We start from the raw sequence: 18,856 nt of genomic DNA, 5'->3' as shown, positions 1-18,856 counted from the left end.
AGTGTGTGTGTGTGTGTGTGTGTGTGTGTGTGTGTGTGTGTATACCACATCAATTGACGGACATTTGGACTCTCTCCATAGTTTGGCTATTCTTGATAATACTACTGTAACTATTGGGGTACATGTGCCCCTTCAAATCAGTCAGATTTTTTTTGCTATTGAGTTGTAAGAGTTCTTTTTTTTTTTTTTTTAACGTTTATTTATTTTCGGGACAGAGAGAGACAGAGCATGAACGGGGGAGGGGCAGAGAGAGAGAGGGAGACACAGAACCGGAAACAGGCTCCAGGCTCCGAGCCATCAGCCCAGAGCCTGACGCGGGGCTCGAACTCCCGGACCGCGAGATCGTGACCTGGCTGAAGTCGGACGCTTAACCGACTGCGCCACCCAGGCGCCCCTAAGAGTTCTTTATATATTCTGAGTATTAGCCCCTTATCAGATATATGATTTGCAAATATTTTTTCCCATTCAGGAGGTTGCCTTCTCATTTTCCTGATGGTTTCCTTTGTTGTGCAGAAGCTTTCTTATTTGATGTAGTCCACTTTTCTTCATTCTTGAAATAACATACTACCTCCAGGTGATCTGCAAATTGTTGGTCAAGGTATTTGGCATAACCTGGGCAATCTGTTGTCGTAATACATGAGATTATTTACATAAAGTACCCTCTAATTTTGCCCTAAAAAAAAAGTTGGACTAATACTGCAAAATTTGAAAAGTAATGCTGCCCCCAAGACCTACTCAGATATTAATAAAAATTTTAAAAACTGTTGGCCACTGATTCTAGGTTGAGTTCACCGGCATACCTAGTATGGGGCCCAATGCCCCAGGGCCTAGAACAGAACAGTCAATATATGTTTGCAAGAGAAGACTTGTGTGTATAGTGACTATGCAGGTTTCAACCAACTGCTGGCACTCAGAAGGGGAGAATGGTGAGAGGGGTTTTACTGGTGGATTTGAAAGGAATGACTGTAAAGGAAGAGGGTGGTGAGTAGCGGGTTCATGGAAGAGGAGAAGCCATCCTGTTGGGGACAAAATGAGGGGTGCGATTGGATTCCAGGATAATCTGAGATGTCTATGAAGGGCGCCACAGATCTGGGAATCAAGGATCCGGGAATGAGGTTTGGAATGGGAGCAAGATTGAGTTGAAGGCCAAGCTTCGGGAGTCAAAGTAGAGACGTGACCGCTGGAGTCTGGAGTCGATACAATGCTGCAGATGGGGTAAGGCGCTCTGACCGAATGTGGGAAAATGCCATCATTCAGGAGTGGGAGAAGGAGGAGAGATGAGGGCAGGAAACAGGAGTTGAGGGGCGATTACTTCATGCCACTGCAATCATGGAAGACTTCACAGAAAAGGGATCATTTTAGTTGTTATTAACCCCAGCCCTACCTCAAGAGCCTGAGCTCTGTAACCAGATGCCCAATTGTATCATTGTATTCCCCACCAAATACATAAAAACTAATGAATTTTTTTTTTTACTATTCTCTGTTCTAGGCACTTTACGGAAATAGCTCAATGAATTATTAAACAAGCTGGGAAATGATTTTCACCATTTTAGAAATGAAAAACGAGAGGTTCACTCACTCGCTCTATGTCACCCGGCCATTTAGTGGTAAAGCACAACTCAAAGCCAGTTTGATTCTAAAGCCTGGGCTTTTGGCCACTGCACCATCTTCTGTCTTCATGGTGCCCCAGTAAATATTTGACTTAACCTGGTCTTTTGTGGGGTTGATTTCTGGCCGGTTTCCTCTTGTGCTGCATTCCTCATTCTCTACATATTCCATTCTTTAACATTTCCAACCAGATACTTTTAACTGAAAAATCTCTAAAGTTCTTACCTTTATGGGGGCTTTCCTGGCCTTCTCATGTTAACTGCAGGCAACCTTCTTCCCCTGGCCCCGTGAAGAGCTGAATTCAGAGCCCTAACGAGATAAGCAAATAACACATAAAGTGTGCATTATACCCTCCCTTTTATAGCATGGCACACCAGGGGCTCAGAGCCACTAAGTGCTTTTTAATCACCCCAGATTTTCCAGAGTATGTCCTAATGACACTTCCTAAAGGGCATCGTTACTTCTACACAAATGTTTTCTCATAAAATATTTGTTAAAAAATGCCTTATAAATCCTGTCTTGGGCAATTACACCAAATCTTCACACCCTTAGAACCTCTATCAGCAAATTAAGTCTTGCTTTTCCTATTTCTCAGTAGTCCGCAGCTTGGCGATGACAGGTTCTGTCTGGAGTCCAGTCTAAATGTTTGGTCTCACACTGACACACTCCGTGAACTGAGTGGCAGACAGTGGTCACGAGAATTAGAATATGTGTGGGGATCATAGTTACTCTCAACATCTTTGAGAGGGAAACTAAAAACGACTGGTTATAATAAGCTATGGATGAGTCAACAAGATTGCCGGTAAGTAGCTGAAAAAGACGTCCTGGTCACATTTTGAGACCTCCGAGAACACTGTGTTCTAAAATGCTCTAAAGATTTGGGAGATGCCTAACAGTTGCCAAGTGTGAGGGGAAAAAAATCAGTGTACTGATTCAATACTAGCTGATTCAAGATATCGTGTGCTGTCTACATAATGGCCTGACCATGTTAAACAATTTCAATCAATTGCATCCAAAGAAAAAGAAAGGTAATAGCTAAATAATCAAACAAGTAGGATCTATGAAATGTATTTGTGAGGGATTTACAAAATCAGTTGAAATGAAGAGGAAAGTACACAGTATGTGTGTACTTTAATCAAGTTGATTCTAGTAATATAAAGTAGTGGGGTATTTGTGGAGTTGACCCCATTGTTTTTTGTTTTTTTTTTTTAATGAATTTCCCAGGTAGAAGTATATGGCAGGAAACCTGTGACTTATGATTTATTTAGAATCAGAAGAACTGGGGGCACCTGGGTGGCTCAGTCAGTTAAGTGCTGACTCTGGCTCAGGTCATGATCTCGCAGTTCATGAGTTTGAGCCCCGCTGGGCTCTGAGCTGACAGCTCAGAGCCTGGAGCCTGCCTCGGATCTTGTGTCTCCTCTCTTCCCCTTCCCCGCTCACGGTCTGTATCTCTCTCTCTCTCTCTCTCTCTCTCTCTCTCTCTCTCTCTCTCAAAAATAAAAAAAGTAAACATAAAAAAAATTTAAGATTCAGAAGAATCTGCAAACAGCACTGTTTATTTTGGGGGGTGGAGATTTTACACAGAAGAAAGGTAAGAATCAAGGAGATGAGAAAAAGTAGTAGCAGGATAAGGTAATTTGTACCATACTGTCACTGACAGATACTAAAATATTTACATCAATTTTTTTTTTAAAAAAAGGGGGTGGCACCTGGGTGGTTCATTCGGTTAGGCGTCTGACTTCAGCTCAGGTCTTGATCTCAGCGTTCGTGAGGTCGGGCCCCGTGTCAGGCTCTGTGCTGATAGCTCGCAGCCTGGAGCCTACTTCCGATTCTGTCTCCCTCTCTCTCTGCCCCTCCCCCACTCACTCTGTCTCTCCCTCTCTCAAAAATAAATAAAAAATTTTTAAAAATAAAATATTTAAACACAAGTATGACAAAGATACCTCTTGGTGCATAATGATCTGGTCCCTGGAGGAACCTGTCTTAACTGCCTCCAGTTTCTGTGTCTTTTTGGTCACTGTGGTTGTAGACACACTGGCTGCACCTCAGCGGGGCATGGGTGAGGGCAGGGAAGAAGGGGTGGTTGAAACAGTAGACTCTAGATTTGCCTCCTACCATAAAACGTAACTGCATAGAAATGGTCTTTGTTAATGGGATTTTCCCCCTGTAATCAGGATTACGTTTTCTATCCGTGGAAAAGAGGCATAGTAAAAAAGTAAAGAGTAGAAAGACTATTCAGCCAGGGTGAGAAGCCTTGGATTCTTTCTAGTTCTTTGCAACTTAGTAGCTGAGTGACTTCGATGAAAAATGCTCTGAGAACCAGGTTCCTTATCAGGAACAAAAACCCATAAGGGAGTCATTCCAGTGATGCATTGTGTGTGAAAGTGCTTTGTAAACACACACACACACACACACACACACTCTCTCTCTCTCTCTCTCTCTCTCTCTCTCTCTCTCTCTCTCTTAAGAAAACTAATATTTGAAAGAAACCCTAAAATAAAAATTATCATTTTAAGGGAATAATCAGCCTTAAATCCAGCAAGCACATATTTTCTATATTGAGGGTATTTTTAAGAAAAGAGGAGTACACTTCATCAGCTGTTTTCCAGATCACTTTGGAGCTTAATCAGATATGTGTATTATACCATTTTGCCTGCTTGTATCTCTACAGTTCCCACATGGTGACCCTCAAAGAGCATGCTGTTAAGTTTGAGCTGGCGAGACAGCTGGGCCATCATAATTGTCGCAGTTGATTATAGGATTCCAAAGACACATACTTCCATTAAACTGGCGGCTGAGAAAGGCAGGTTACTCTGCCCAGTGGTAGCTTATGTTAGGAGACCGTGGTCTTGCCCACTTGAGACCTTTGTCCGACAGGCCAGTAAGTTTTGGGATAGAAAAACTTGCCTGCTGGAAGCTGTTCTGCGAGCATTAGAGTCCAGGATGTGAGGCTAGGCTGGAATGAGGTGAAGGGCTTAGGATAAGAAGGCAGAGCTGGGAATGGCTCCCAGGGAAACCTCTGAGGACCAGAGAGGCCAAAAATGGAAGAAGGTAGACACATATGGCAGGCTCCTTCATTTCCTAGAAAAGGGTCAGTCCGGGATGCCTCTATTTCTGTAAGATTCCTGGAGCTGAGCCTGAGCTGTTTAATAGGATATATATGGATTGGCAGCCATAATTTCCAAAGAGAAAAAAAAATCCCCTAATTTGAGCCTCCAGGAACCTTTCAAAGGGCTCCAGGATAGGGTTTTTTTCTCCTGCCAGAAAAGTAGATATTTTAGTAGTTCTGAGGATCTTTCTTAGGACCAGAAGACAGAGCTTTTAAAAAGTAATTGAGCATTCTAGTACAAGAGGAAATATTTGATCACTTTAGCCTTAAGGAAGAAGCAAATTAGATCTGAGTAAGCATAAGAGGAGGGGGCAAGAGATTCCTGAATGATTCTGAGTTTTATTTGAATAGACATTAATAAAATGGGCTGGAGTGGTGATACTCCCCAGGCAAGATTTTACTAATGCTATTTGACAGCTGCATATTCCGAGTACCTAGATTTAAAGAAAGCTGTTAGTTTTGGGGAAGGATCTTTGAAAGACCTAACTATAAATATTTATCTCACTTTTGCTAATAACCCAATTCTCTAGCACTAAGGTACATTTCTATCAAAGCAAAAAAAAAAAAAAATCAAGAAGGCTAACATATTACTAGGGATGACCTAATAAAGATGAAAATGAGATGGGTTGAAATGCAAAAACAGATTTATGCTAATTGGAACAGTTATAAAAATTTGATTCTGCAATACAATCCATTTAATGTACTTTCCTATTGATTAGTAGTAGCTGACTGCTTTAGCTAGACCATCTTTGGTCAGGGAATTCTGTTCTTTTCAAAAACCTTTAAAGTAGATGCTTACAATATTCAGTTATTTTTCACACAGAGATTATTTTTCTATTGGACCCCAAATAGCATATGCTTTTCAATATTGGCAGATTGAAATTGTTTGGCTTAATCTGGAATTTATGAATGAAGAGGAGAAAGTTTTATCGCTAAATTTGGAATATTGGATGTTATTTTAGAAACCAGCTTGGAAGGTTTTTTTTACAGCCTTAGAGTAGAGAATAAGACCATTTGAATAATTCATATAATCCTAGAAATATTAATCAAATAGTTTGGACAGTAATATATCTTTTCATTTTGACTAACTGCTAATTTTTTTAAGTTCCTGACCAACTGTGATTTTTTTTTGGTGGGGGGGGGGGGCTCTGAATGTTTGCGTTAACTCCTGTGGGAGATTCTGGGTTTTGATTAAAATTCCATACCAAATGTTAGTTTGTATTGACTCAATGGTGACTAGGCTGGTGCAAACAGATGAAGAAATGTGCCCCTCCTTCCTGTCATTTTGTGAATGGATTGTGAGGGGTTTGTTAATTTCCTCTTCACTCCACTGGAGCAGATACTCATGAATATCTGCAGTGTCGCAAGACTGTTTTATTTGCATAATGAGAAGAATGGCTTGGTGGAGAGTTGTTTGGGAAATAGGATGATAAAGTACATTAAAAATAGAAATACTTGGCCTTGTTTGCATTTATTCCTGGTATCTTTAGAAACAGTCTTCACTGTGTTGCTCTCCAGCCAAGTTTCTTTTTTTTTTTTTTTTTTTTTTTTGGAAAGGGTAATTAAGGGGGCTGGGACTCCATCTGCCTGATGGCCCCCTTGCCTGAGCCCTTTCCCTTAGCCCTTGCTGCATTTCTTCTCCAAAGCTAGACTGCCTTGCCCTCACAGATTTGCAAAGTGCCAAATAGGTCTTTCTGACTCTGTTATAGGGCCCTTTCCCTCCTGTTTTCTACTGAATCCCGAAGATAAACTGCCTCCCTCCTTTGCCTTCCGTTCTTGTTAAGAAAACATGGTATATGATACATGCATTTCTTTGTAAAGTGAGAGTGCGAGCATCTCAGTAACATTTCTAGTGAAATGAGACACATAAAGCACCCTGACTTCATGCTGAGACGGAAGGGAGCGGGGGTAGCTGAATCGGCTGGAACACATAGCCCTTTGCCTAAAACTGAATGCATCGCTCAGTGCTTAGTATTAGATTTATGGAATGGCTCCTCTCCCAGCCTTGTCCCTGCTTTCCACAATTTGGTGCTTTGTTGCTATCGAAACAGCCTTACTTTCTAAGCTATTGTGATTGTGCAGGGGGAGGAGGCTGGGGCGGGCGGGCAGGGCTAGTAGTAGTGAATGACACAGCTTTGCCAGATGACACGGAGCGGACCTCTGCATCAGCCAAGAGGAATTAAGCTTTGTCACTCCCCACTGGGACTACCTTTCTCCTGGTATGTGCACAAGGAATTCATATGCTGCTGCTGCAGCCACCAGAGCAGAGCCCTGAGTACACTTTGCCACAGAAGGCAGTGAGCAAGAATGATAGCTGTCTCTTTTAAATGCCGTTGTCAGATTCTGAGGCGACTTGCGAAAGGTACCGTGATTTCCTTGTTATTCGCTCAGCCAGTCTGGTGCAGTAGCCTGTAAACACAGTGGAACGGTTTTTACTTTCAAATAGGACTGCCTTGACAATTTATTGTCAGGCAACAAAGAACTCAGTGAGATATGTACAGACATATACGTACAGGTGGAGTCCGCTTTGCTTTTCATCCTTACATCCCGGTCGTGTTCGTGCTGAAATTAGGGGGAGAAAATGTGGCTTGTGCGATTGCCTGTTCTTTTCGTAACGACTTCTTCGTTCGTTGCTGAAAAGAAAATGTGTTTGGGTCCGGTGCTGAAGTTAATACGAGAAACCGTCATTTTGCATAGTGATTAACTGGTCAAGAGGAATCAAGTGTGTGTTACCGTCCTTTGCATGATACATGTACTAAATACAGCTGGCAGCTTCAGGACGCGCACAGCTGGTGAATCTACAGAACCGTTGTTTATTCTATTAATTTCTAACATCTCATGAGCTTTCTCCAAGGACAGCTTTCTGGTGTTTTCCCTAAGTGTTACAATTGCATGTTCAGAAATGTAGGTGATTTGAAATGCTCGGGTCCTGTGTGATATTTGAAGAAGTTTATTTGCAAGTAAAAACCGTTGCTCTGTATCTTATCGTCAAGAATTACTGGCTTGAGATTGTCTTTCTTAGAACTCTAAGATATCAATCACATCTCTCTGTAATAGTCACATTATGCTTTTCTTTGAAATCACTGTATGCCATCTGATTTTACTTTGTGTACATTCTGTCCCAAAGTTAGTGAATCGTTGCTTTAAAATTCTGTCCTGGCTACGTACAGATAGATATGTGAGCCCTTTTGCTTTCTTTCCTTGAGATAGAACATTCTTTAGTGATAATTTATTATTAAAAAAAGAACACTTTACCATTTGTGTACCTGCAAATGTCTTTCTTTTTTAGCCTGTAATATAGACTACTGTCAAGTAATTAATGGGTGTAATTATGCACTAGAAGCTCTGAACCTATAAATATGTTAATGGATGCTATTTCTATCAGTTTAGCTTGACATATCAGAGTTCTTTGATCACCAGCAGTGCAGCTAAAAATGCAATTAATATTTTATTTGGCAGAAGAATGAGCACAAAGCAAATAGTGAGAAATAGATCTTGAGTCAATAATAGGAAAGAGAATAAATACTGTAGCCCAACTTACCGAATGCATTTGCAAGTTGTTTGGATAGCAGAACAAGTCTTTTTAAAAGGTACTTTGGGGAAAATATAGGAAAGACTATCCATTTTAAATGAGGCTGTTAGCACAAGATAGTAAATTCTGTTTTGACATTATCCTCTGCAATTGGTATAAACATAGAATTTCTGTTTGTGAATCACTATTAAAAGACTATCCTTTATGTTTTGGTTTTGGCTAAGACTTTTAAAGACAGGACTCAACCTAAAAAGTTCTTTTCTTAACTGATTTTAGCATCTTCTTGTCTCGATGTTGAGAAGTTGATGTTCCTCTTATGTTATAATCATGAAACAATCATTTTTAGTCATGTGTATCAGAACTTCTTTTTTAAATCCTACCTACTGGAACCAGAGTGAACCCAAGCAATGTTGTTACAAACATTTTGTTTTTAACTATTGCCAGTTTTTGGAGTCTTCTGGAAGCATTGGTCCCCTGCAGTGGAAGGAGATTTAAATGTTTACTAAGAGAGTTGTGAAAAACCTTGATAAATGAGTCAAGTATTGATACCTTCTCTGTAGTTGCCAGTTCACTTCCCCCCCCCCCCAAAATCTTTACATCTGCTGTTTTCTGTTTGGTACTTAGCTTAGCTGCCAATTAATGACTCAAATAAAATCTATATGTAGAAAGTTTGCCATAATTTGACTCCTCTTGTGTCTGACTGCATGTGAATCATTGGCCGGGATGTGAAACATTGTGTCTGAGTAGTGCAGCGCCTTCCTTACCTTGCCGTCCACTCGCAGCTCTGTCAACCAGGTTCAAGGCTCACCAATACTACTGTTGTTGTTCATTGAGTTCTTTGAACCCCACCCCTCTCTGTAGTGCTGTTGTTCTTAGACTGTAATAATAAAACCAAGAAATACAAGTTAAGCGGGAGACAGGAAACCACCAAAATCCTAGAGGGCAAAACAGGTAATTACAATCTTAATGCTCCTTCTTTGTTTTTGGTTTCTTTTGGGGGGGGGGGGGTTGGGCGTGAGGGAGGGGATGATGGGTGGATTTGCACCAGGATGAAGTTCCTTTCTTTCTTGTCTCATCGTCCTCATCACACAGTTTCCACACCCTCACTCGCACCCCTCAAACACACGTATTTTTTTGTACTCACTGAGGATGCAACTACTATACCTTCCCCAGATATTTAGCACAGTGCCCTGCATGTGGTAGGCTCAGAGTAATTGTTTGGTAAAATGAACAGGATTTGCATAGTTGGAATTGGTAGGACTGTTGAATTCTCCGGGAGCTCTTAGCAAATGCTTCAAGTTCTTAACTAGACCCCCGGTGGCTAGAACCTTATCCAGACCTTGGGCCGAGGGGAGGGGAGATGTGCTTCATGTTCTCCGAAACTGCCTTGCTATTATATGTGCTTGATGTCTTCCCGAAATCATAGGGCAATTGCACTGTCTTTTTAAGTCTCTTAAGGAGAAAAGAGTGCAAGTAAAGGAAAACATTTTCTACACATACCCACACTCTTAGTAGTCTGTTTGGGTCGTTAGGTTCTTCATCCGTCTCTCTCTTGTCCATTTAACAGTTAACTGTTGAGTACCTACTGTGTGTTCCAGGCACTACCATTTTTTGCACTAGAATCCTGGGCTGGGCTTTTTATAGGCGTATCAAGCATTTTTTAATCAATGTGTTTTTAACAGTAAATAAGTGGTTCTTTATCTGAGAATAATTTTAATTTTTTTTAATGTTTATTTAATTTTTGAGAGGGAGAGACAGAGCGCGAGTGGGGGAGGGGCAGAGAGAGAGCGAGGGAGACCCAGAATCCGAAGCAGGCTCCAGGCTCTGAGCCGTCAGCACAGAGCCGGAGGCGGGGCTCGCACTCATGAACAGTGGGATCATGACCCGAGCTGAAGTGGGCTGCTTAACCGACTGAGCCACCCAGGCGCCCCTATCTGAGAATAATTTTATTTTACTTTTTTTTATTTTTTAACGTTTTATTTATTTTTGAGACAGGGAGAGACAGAGCATGAACGGGGGAGGGTCAGAGAGAGAGGGAGACACAGAATCGGAAACAAGCTCCAGGCTCCGAGCCATCAGCCCAGAGCCCGACGCGGGGCTCGAACTCACAGACCGCCAGATCGTGACCTGAGCCGAAGTTGGCCGCTTAACCGACTGAGCCACCCAGGCGCCCCCTGAGAATAATTTTAAAGGATCATCCCACACAGAAGTGTGGCCCACAGTATTGCAGCAGAATGTGTTTTAGGTGAACCTAACACTTCTCAGATTTGGGAATCGAGTGTTTTTCTTATTAAGGCTTCAAGGGACTGTTTCAATTTGTTTGCCTTATTGGTCCTCTACCAAGGTAGAGCCAGAAGAAAATAACCTTCACCCGAAAGGCCCGTCCCTACCAATAGGAAAGGCCTGTCCCTACCAGTAGGAAAGGCCTGTCCCTACCAGTATGAGGGGAACTTTGGGCCAACAATAGACCAAACACCATCAGAAACATTCTTTTACCCCTGGTATTGAAATCTAGAGAAGAGAGGCTGTCTTCAGCCCCTGCTCCTTTCCCCGTCCTTCATAATGAGACTGCCTGTGATTCCCTGGCCTTGGAGCCAAAGTCAAAAATAACATTGTCTCAGCTTTCTTGCCTCATCTGACGAAGGAGTTTTCTTGAGCGAGTAAAGCAAGACTCTTGGGGGCCCGCTTGACCACCACTCCCTCTGCGAGTCCTGCCTTCTCTGCCGGGGGCTATGGTACCTCAAGACAAGTGAACAGACTCTCTGAGAAGGGAATGTATTTTCACAGCTTCGACAGGCTTTGTTCGTTCTCTCTTGTCAGGATTTTGCCATTTCTTTTTCCTTGAGACTGGTTGGCCTCTTGCGCGTAGCGTCATTGTCCATGGTGATAACTGGGTGTGACTCGACTTCTTTCTCAGATGCCACCGCTTGGGGTCCACAGGTCTGAACTGTCATACCCCATTGGCAATGGCATTTTCCTCTCCCAGGCTTTACTCTGTCTACCAAAGCCAACATCAGCCAATAAGTATTAACTGACGTTCCACGGGGAGCCTGGCTCCGGTCACCTTTTATCTTTTGTCACCACTCATTTTAATCTTCCTGTCTTCTCTCTACTGGCTCAAAACCTGGGTTCAAACATCTCTGCTTTCGGTTTACTGTCGATTCCCAAATCATAGCTGGCCTAAGTGTCATTTGACTTTCTACTTGCCTTCCCTTCCTCTCTCTTCCCAAGCACACATATGGCCTGAATTAGAATTAACTATCTCGGCCCCTGTCCCATTAGCTTACTATACAGGCAGCCCCGTTGACCTGCATCTCAATGAGGTGTCTGAGTGAGGCGTTCGTTCGTTCGTGGCTGGCATCCAACCGCTCCCTGCTGGGCTTCTTTTCTTTCTGTCTGGCCCTTTCTCCTTCCTGATCTCCCTCCTCCAAACCTTGCTACCCTTTCTCTTCTTCCTCTTGAGCATGCCTGGGCATTACTGCATCCACTGGCACTGAGCAGGACTAACAGACTGTGTTCCGATCACATCCACATTCTCTTCCCTTCAGTCTTTGCTCCTTACACTTCCCCCAATCACAGACTCGTCATGCTTGAAACGGAAGGTCAGACATTAATCTAGGACCTGTCTCCTGAGAGAACTGCAACTCAACTATCTTGGACAGCCAGCAATCTCATTCTTAATTCTCCCCAACAAGAACAATCTCACAACTCGTCTGATAATCTTCCAAAGGATTATTCAAGTGACCTCCGAGTCCCTCTAAACTCTGAGGTTCTTTGATTGACACTCATCCAATGTTTGATTTTTTTTCTACTCAGAAATTCATTTCCTAGGTGCAATCTCAACCCACTGCAACAATACACTTAATCTTTTTTGTCTTAACGGAGGAGGAAAAATACTTCTTAGCCCTTCCCTTTCTGCTACATTCTTTCAATCCAAGGAACTCTGTATCAGTCATTGGGCTCGTGTCATTGTTCTGCACATGATTGTTCCTCTTCTGATAGCCTCACATTTTCTGTTTAGGTCCCTCCTCACTTCCCCATCTGTCTGCGTCTGGTCTCCCGGGTCCTCCAGCGTTCCCTTCTAATGGCTCCTTATCCACTCTGTGATGTGATTCAGAATTGATTATCATCTAGGTTGAGAATGCCCTCTCTCTGCTGGACCTCATTCTCCCATCTCCCCATCCTCATTCCTTTTGCTAACCCTCACTGGCCTCCTCTGTCAGACCCTGCCATCTGGAACAGTTTGACTGTATCTCTCCACCTCATTAACTTTCCATCCCTTTTCAAACCTCACCTGAAACATATCCTTTCTCCTTTGCCTCTACCACTTAATTTCATCCTACCAAAACCAGCTTATCATTCCAGCCTACAACCTTTTAAAAATACCATGCACTTAAAAGTTGTCTCAGAAAATAAGACTGATTGGATTGGATTGGAGTTTGAGCTGTTGTCAGGGCATGGACATATTTCTGTCATAAATACGGAGAGTTGAGAATTCTGCAACCAGATCTCGGGCATGTCTTGCTGTTCTCCCCCAAGTACTACTGATGGTGGGGACAGCGATGGAGTTCCTGCTGTGCTCCTAGTCCAGTGCTCTGGAGGGTTTACACTGAGTGACTTGGACCATGTTACTCCTAGTGGGTCTGAAGGTTTTCTTTTGTAAACTGGCTAGACTTCTCATAGCTACAGGTTTATTTCTCCCCTCCCCACCCCCCATCTCCTGCATAGGACTTGCATACTAGAAATGCTTTATCTCCTTGCAGGAGGCACCTGTCCTACTGAGGGCCTATTTGGCTGTCCCTCACATAACCTCCTATGAACAAGAAGGAGTCCGTACCCTTCTGATGTAACTGTGGCTGATCAGGAAGGAAAAGCTGGTTTGTTACTGGGAAAAGGAAGGCCAATTTAGGATGGTCATTCTAATGTGTTAACGTGGGCATTTGGGGAAAATGAGCCCCAGTGTTTCATTTTTGCCACGTTTTCTAGAGTAGGAGAAGGGGATGGGGACTGTATACCTGTCCACCTAGAATATTAGAATCAACCAAGGCGGTGTATCTCTAATTCCTTAGCGTTCCACACAGTACTGGGGGAAATAGAATTGACTTGAAAGTGAGAAGATATGTGATCCTGTCCTAGCTTTTCTTTTTTTTACCTGTGTGACAGGGGGGGAAAAAGAAGAAGAACTGAACCTCCTCCTTGAATCTCAGTTTCCCCTGGGGCGCCTGGGTGGCGCAGTCGGTTAAGCGTCCGACTTCAGCCAGGTCACGATCTCGCGGTCCGTGAGTTCGAGCCCCGCGTCGGGCTCTGGGCTGATGGCTCAGAGCCTGGAGCCTGTTTCCGATTCTGTGTCTCCCTCTCTCTCTGCCCCTCCCCCGTTCATGCTCTGTCTCTCTCTGTCCCAAAAATAAATAAACGTTGAATCTCAGTTTCCCCATCTATAAACTAAAAACCATATGTTTATGCTCATGTTAGCAATAGCAAAATAGTTTAATTTTAATTTACTATTGCAGTTGATTTATTCAAGTTTTTTATCTTAGTAAAGCCCACTCATTCTGGCAGAAAACATATTTTTAGTAATTTCCCACCATTCGAGAGAAGGCAATATATGGTATTCTGAAAACTTGTAGGAATATAGGGAGCAATCAATGGTTAGATCCTTCTCTCTCTTTTTCTTTCTTATATTAAGTCTCTTGGCACTATTTTGTACATATGCATGAGAGTTGTGCATTGAACTAAATATTAATAATCTATGCATTATGAATCTACAGAAGAAAATTTTCTGCACAGTTTCTTTTGTAATTACTTTATTAAAGTTCCAACACCACATATATTCGAAACAAAAGCAATGAACCAGATGTTTATTACAATTAGCTTCTTGAAGGTTGTTGCCTCACCTTTCAAAGGGGAAGAGACACTTTGACCTTGCCATTACAAAAGCAGTAAAAACAAAAACGGTCTCATATTTGTCAGTCAGTGGTGACCACCTAAGTTCAGACGAAGCTTTGGAACAATTAGAAAGTGGCAAAAAGCTTCTTATTAATAATTCAAACTCAGTTATTAAAAAGCACAATCATTGAAATTTGTACCACCAAATTCTGTTTGATTTTCAAAACAAAACTGAATTTGTTTCAAGAAAAGTTCGAATCTAATGTCACGTCACTAACAGTACGTTGCCAGTGTTACATTGGAAACCTTGGAGAGGGGACAACTTGATTACAACTTATTCTGTGTGCTTTTTAATAAGACTTGAAGTTTTATTGTAGGTGCAATACATACTTTTGCCCTACATTTTCTTCTTAAAATTCTACCCATTTGTGCATGTGAGCACACAGTTGTAGGAAAATTTATTGTCGATAGTATTCTGTTATGTGGATTTCCATAATTAGCATATCTCCCTAATTTGTTTTCAGACTTTCATTCTAATAAGTGGTGGTGTTGAGTATCTTCAAAGAATTTCTATTGTGTTCTAAAGTGTTGCCTTAGTGTATTTTGACTTTCAAGTCTCATGATAGATATTTCCTGAGAAATGTGTTTAGGATACATATCCATTTTGTCCAAGGCTTACAAAGGTGGCAGAAAGAAAAACAATGAGGGAAGGAGCATTGGATGCCATAATATCCAAAAAACAAAGCAAGGACAGTATTTCAAAAAGGGGACAGAGAGCAGCCTTCAGTGAGAAAGAGAGGGAAAGAAACAGCCATTTGCTTTTGTAAGTGGGTCATTGCTGACCTCTGAGAGAACAGTTTCAGCAGAATAGTGATGTCCACAGGCAGATGATAAGGCTGTGAGCACAGAGTCCTCTTCTAAGGTGGACAGTAGAGGTGAGGCCAGCTGGGCAGTAGCCCCTGGGAGTAGAGGGTGGGGCCACAGGGAATGGGGAAGGGTATTATGGGATAGGAGAGATCTGAGCATATTTTCTTTACTTCTCCAGGGAAGAGCCAGCAGAGAGATGAACTTCAAGATGCAAAGAAGAGAAGGGATGATTTCTGGGAGCCAGGCAAGACAGGGGGAGAGGGAGAGAACAGAATGCAGATAGAGGATACAGATGGTTGCTAGCCTGGGCAAACAGAGGGACGTTCTGTCACAGAGATGGGAAAGCGTAGGAAGAAAGATTTTTGAGGTGGGCATTAGGGAAATTAACCTAACCTGACTATCTTAGTAAATTAGAAGGAGATTCTAAAACCTCATATTCTTATGAGCTCCTCATCCAGGGGTTTCTACATTTGTCTCTGCATTGGAATCACCCTGGGGAGCTTAAAAAAAAAATAGTGACACCTGCGTCAGCCCCAGAGATTGTGATTTAATTGACTGGGGTGTGGTCTCTGCTTTAGAATTTTACAAAAAGTCTCCGGTGATTGTATTGTGCAGATGAGTTTGGGAGCCAGGGACCTAACCATTTAGGCAGCTTCATAGAGATACCACGCTAGTCCTTTGGAATCAGACATGTTTTGGCCAGAGACAAGCCCAGGAATTTTATTCAACTGCTGGAGAAATTGAGCGGATTAGCCTTCCTGTGACTTTGAAGGCAGAGCCCATCTGAAAGTGGAAATGGAGCCAAAAGAAAGAGACACCATGTCCCGGTGGCATTACTTGAGCCTCTGGTCAAGAACTACCTTAAGTGAACTTGAGCTCCCCCCCTAGACTTCTTCCGTTATATTAGCTAATAATTTTCCCCAACATCTAAACTAAGCTAGAGACGGGTTTTCTGTCAGTTGCAATCAAAAGAAACCTGATATGGATTATCACACGTTTGAGTATATACATTTTGGTAAGATTTTTTTCAATGTAGCTAAAATGATAATTGACTCAACTACTTTTGGACTCCTGGATCACTCATATTCTGCAGAACACCGTCATAGTCTCAGCAAATCTTGGCCCCCCAGCTCTGCGTTGAGTAATGAGCACCACCACCAATTTACGATTTTCACTTGGCCATTTTGTTTAGTGAACCACTGATCGAGTGAACCCACCGCTGCCCCCTTGGGAGTCCACATCATCATAAACTAGACGGAATGTCCAGACAGGGATGGAAAAGCAGTGTTTTGTTTCCATGCTATTTTCCTGCCCTTACTATTCTAGGACCTGGGGGCCAGTTGACCCCTCCCGACCTCTCTCTCCCTGCTAAGCAAAAGGTGACTGTTTAACAAGAGCAGACTTTAAAAAGCAGGGTTGTAAACTGTGTTGCTTTGGCTATGTGGAGTGCACTGGTTTTCTGGGCGTGATCAGCTCTTCTCCCTGATCCCTCTTCCCTTTTGTTACCTTTCTCCTTCCAAGTTCGATGGACATGAACCTGCTTATGATAAAGGGTTTTATCCTCATTGGTATCTTGCAGGATGTCTTTGGCCCCGTCCCCCAGTTACAGGTAGCTGTCTGCTGAAGCCAGCTTGTACTGGCGTAACAACCTACAGCCAAATTTTTAAGAGTTTTGTGGGCTGGTTGTGAAACACATCTATTATTAAACATTGTTTTATATTAACGTATAGTGAAATAAATTGTATTAAAAACAAATGTAATAAATACTGAAAATTCATCACTCTCCAGTTATTACCTACGTGTTACTTCACTAGAGTTTATTACTTGTCCTCTTAACGTATGGTGTAGCAGTGTGGCCAAAATATCATACGATGGTGTGCTGCCGCACATCAACTTGAAACTGGCTGTGGTTTGAGTGTTTACACGAGGGAAATTGGCAAAGCCTGAACCCCAGAAAGCCAGGGGTTAAACACTTGCCAACGCACCATCGAATAGATACCTCTGTTCTCTCTGTTCATAAAACCTCTGTAGATGTTTTTCATTATGCTGTCTAAATGGGGATAGTGATTGATTATATGTCAATCTGTATGCAACCATCAGACTATGAATTCTATGAGGTTAATGTATATGCTTTACTTATCATTATATCACCAGCAAGTACCCACACTATTTGGCGCAGAGAAAACCATATTGAATGGATAGGGTTAGTTTCTAATGATCTCCTGGATTAATCAATCTCCCATGTTTATTTGGACTTAGAATGTTTCAGATAACTCCTTTCATTTCACCAGAGCTCTTGACTTTTAAAGTATTTTTTCGGGGTGCCTGGGTGGCGCAGTCGATTAAGCGTCCGACTTCAGCCAGGTCATGATCTCGCGGTCCGTGAGTTCGAGCCCCGCGTCAGGCTCCGGGCTGATGGCTCGGAGCCTGGAGTCTGTTTCCGATTCTGTGTCTCCCTCTCTCTCTGCCCCTCCCCCGTTCATGCTCTGTCTCTCTCTGTCCCAAAAATAAATTAAAAAAAAAAAAGGTATTTTTTCACATTTTCATAGTACATCAGGAAGTAAGCCCCAGGACTATTCCAAGGAGGTGCAACATCCTCTCTCACCTGCTCATCTCCCAATTTCCTTTTTAACTGGAGGGGTGTTCCATGCCCTCCTTCTTTTCCTCCTCCTCCCGAAGCCCTCTTAAAGCAGTCTAGGGGAAGATACTGGCAGGAGTCCAGGAATAGCACCCGGGAGCTGGAGGCTGAAGGACAAGACTGTTGTTAAATTCTGCATGACAGAATTCCCAGTTGAATTCAATCTGGGGAATATCTAGGACCCCACAGAGTTTCTGATTGAATTGAGTCTTTCCCATTCTCGAAAGCTAGGTGACCTCATAAAGATCAAAAATGAATTTCATTTATTGCCTTTGTTTTCTAAATGGTTTGTTAGTAAATTTGGTTCATAAACTGAAGATTTAGTTATAAAGTCTCAGAATCAAGACAGTTTCCAAGAGTATTAATTGCTAATGATATTCTTATGTAGATGATATTTGTTTTAAATGGAAGCCTCCCAAATGTTAAATTCTGTATAAGAATTAGGGGCTCAAGGCACACTGACCAAAAAATGTTTCCCTCAGCTGCATCCCAAATGTCAGCATGAAAGTAAACAGTTCCAAAAATGGGAGGAATGATATCGAGAGACCAGAGATTTTCAGAAATTTCTGAAAGATGGAAAGTGGATAAACTAAAGCAGACATTGCCATCCAAAGCAAATATAAGAACAGTAGAAGGGGGAGGTCATACTTCCTGGCAATGGAGCACAGACAGGTTCCAACCTTGTGTTGGTTTGGGACATTAGGAAGAAGAAGGGGGTTGGAAAATAAGGTGATTGTTTGAAGGATGGAGCAGCTGGGAAATTATAACATGATTGATGTAAATTCCTGAAATTAAAGAATATTTTCAGATTGAAAGGGCCCATTGAGCCCTAAGCAGGATGACTGAAAAAAGATCTAGACAAATTCTCATGAAATTCTAGGACATTATGAAAAAGAAAAGATCCTAAGAGCTTGTCATGATAAATAAAAACAGACTTCCTATAAAAGAATAAGAATCAATTTGGTATCAGACTTTTTAAGGCACTAGATCCTATCCCTTTTGCACTGCTGGTGGGAATGCAAGCTGGTGCAGCCACTCTGGAAAACAGTATGGAGGTTCCTCAAAAAAATTAAAAATAGAACTACCCTATGACCCAGCAATTGCACTACTAGGTATTTATCCAAGGGATACAGGTATGCTGTTTCGAAGGGGCACATGCACCCCCATGTTTATAGCAGCATTATCGACAATAGCCAAAATATGGAAAGAGCCCAAA

The 18,856-nt window shown here is 42.2% G+C and overlaps 1 protein-coding gene across 17 annotated transcripts in view; it reads left to right on the top strand.

Moving 5' to 3' along the window:
* GRIP1 (glutamate receptor interacting protein 1) overlaps window positions 1-18,856 on the top strand; it is a 695,200-nt gene that overhangs the window by 406,173 nt on the left and 270,171 nt on the right. Inside the window, exon 1 of one of the 17 annotated variants that reach the window (XM_019835187.3) lies at window positions 6,862-7,079. The exons of the other annotated variants lie outside the window; for them this stretch is intronic. Coding sequence (XP_019690746.2) covers window positions 7,025-7,079 — 55 coding nt within the window. The 5' untranslated portion in view covers window positions 6,862-7,024. Of the gene's footprint in view, window positions 1-6,861; window positions 7,080-18,856 lie in introns of those variants that run through there. 17 annotated transcript variants of the gene reach the window in all.

Source organism: Felis catus, chromosome B4 (assembly GCF_018350175.1).
Source record: "Felis catus isolate Fca126 chromosome B4, F.catus_Fca126_mat1.0, whole genome shotgun sequence".
In the NCBI taxonomy this organism is placed as follows: domain Eukaryota; kingdom Metazoa; phylum Chordata; class Mammalia; order Carnivora; family Felidae; genus Felis; species Felis catus.
Note: the sequence above shows the minus strand (reverse complement) of the source record. Positions and strands in the feature narration are given on the sequence as shown.